Source organism: Eimeria mitis, genomic scaffold (assembly GCF_000499745.2).
Source record: "Eimeria mitis Houghton genomic scaffold, Emh_scaff14, whole genome shotgun sequence".
NCBI classification, from domain to species: domain Eukaryota; phylum Apicomplexa; class Conoidasida; order Eucoccidiorida; family Eimeriidae; genus Eimeria; species Eimeria mitis.
In genome coordinates this window covers 75,240-76,498 of record NW_013569068.1, presented here as the reverse complement: position 1 = coordinate 76,498, position 1,259 = coordinate 75,240, and the positions used below count along the sequence as shown (strand labels likewise).

The 1,259-nt window shown below is 59.8% G+C and overlaps 1 protein-coding gene across 1 annotated transcript in view; it reads left to right on the top strand.

Annotated features, from left to right (window-relative positions):
* EMH_0012580 (uncharacterized protein) overlaps window positions 1-1,259 on the top strand; it is a gene marked incomplete at both ends in the record, with an annotated part of 5,643 nt that overhangs the window by 3,611 nt on the left and 773 nt on the right. The window contains 4 exons of the mRNA XM_013495051.1: window positions 32-208; window positions 551-654; window positions 829-930; window positions 1,026-1,248. Coding sequence (XP_013350505.1) covers window positions 32-208; window positions 551-654; window positions 829-930; window positions 1,026-1,248 — 606 coding nt within the window. The remainder of the gene's footprint in view (window positions 1-31; window positions 209-550; window positions 655-828; window positions 931-1,025; window positions 1,249-1,259) is intronic.

Below are 1,259 nucleotides of genomic sequence, written 5' to 3'. Positions count from 1 at the left end.
TACCTGTTGCTGCTGCTGTCTGCTGCTGCAGGCGGACGTTGCTGCGAGCGCCGCTGGAGCTACTGCTGCAGCAGCAGCAGCAGCAGCAGATGCTGCTGCCGCTGCAGGCGGCAGCAGGGGAGCTGCAGGGTTTCCGGAGGAGCAGCAGCAGCAGCAGCAGCAGCAGCCAGCAGAAGTAGCGCTGGAGAAGGCCCAAGAATTCGCCGAGGTGCTTTGCTGCTTCTGTTGCTGCGTTCGCTGCTGCTGCTGCTGCTGCTGCTGCTACAGTTGCTGCTGCTGTTGTTGTTGTTGCTGCTGCTGCTGCTGCTGCTGCTGCTTGANTGCTGCTGCTGCTACAGTTGCTGCTGCTGTTGTTGTTGTTGCTGCTGCTGCTGCTGCTGCTGCTGCTTGAGCAGCTGTGATAAGCGAAAAGGCAACACACTGTGGAACAGCAACAGCAGCAACAGCAGCAACAGCATCACCAGCAGCAGGACCTGGTTGTGCTGCAGCTCTTCATCGTTGTGTATAGTTTTGCTGCTGCTGTGGTGCTGCTGTGCTGCTGCTGCTGCAGGTAGCTCACAGCCAGCGGCTGCTGCTGCTGCGGCTGACGGCCTTGGATCTGCGGGCTTTGTTGCAGCTGCCGCCAGCAGAGTGTCTCGCCCCCCTCTCTTTCAGGTTTGTTTACACACAACCTTGCTGCTGCTGCTGCTGCTGCTGCTGCTGCTGTTGCTGGGGTTGCTGCTGCTGCTTCTCGCGCTGCTGCAGTTGCTGCGCCTCCTCCTGGTCCTGCTGCTGTAGCGGCTCTTGTTGCTGCAGCAGCAGCAAACTAGGCCTGAGCGTTTCATGCAGCAGCAGCAGCAGCAGCAGCAGCAATAGCAGCAGCAACAGCAGCAGCAACAGCAGCAGCAGCAAAAGCAACAGCAGCAGCAACACGCCTTATGCACCGAACCCGTAGGCATCAATTGACGTTGCAGCAGCTGCTGCAGAAGTAGGCTTACAAACCATTACTGCTGCTGCTGCTGCTGCTGCTGCTGCTGCTGCTGCAGGAGCCGTCTGCTGCAGTACCTGGAGCTGCTGCACTTTGACCTGCAGGCGGAGCCGCCGCGGCTGCCTCCTGCTGCTGTTCGTCTTGCTGCTGCACCAGCAACGCCTATGCTGCACCATCAGTATCAGCAGCAGCACCAGCAGATGCAGCAGCAGCTGCATGCTGCTGCTGCTGCTGCTGCAAGCAGACCGCAGATGCTCACAAATACTGCTGCAGCAGGGGCTGTTGCTGCTGC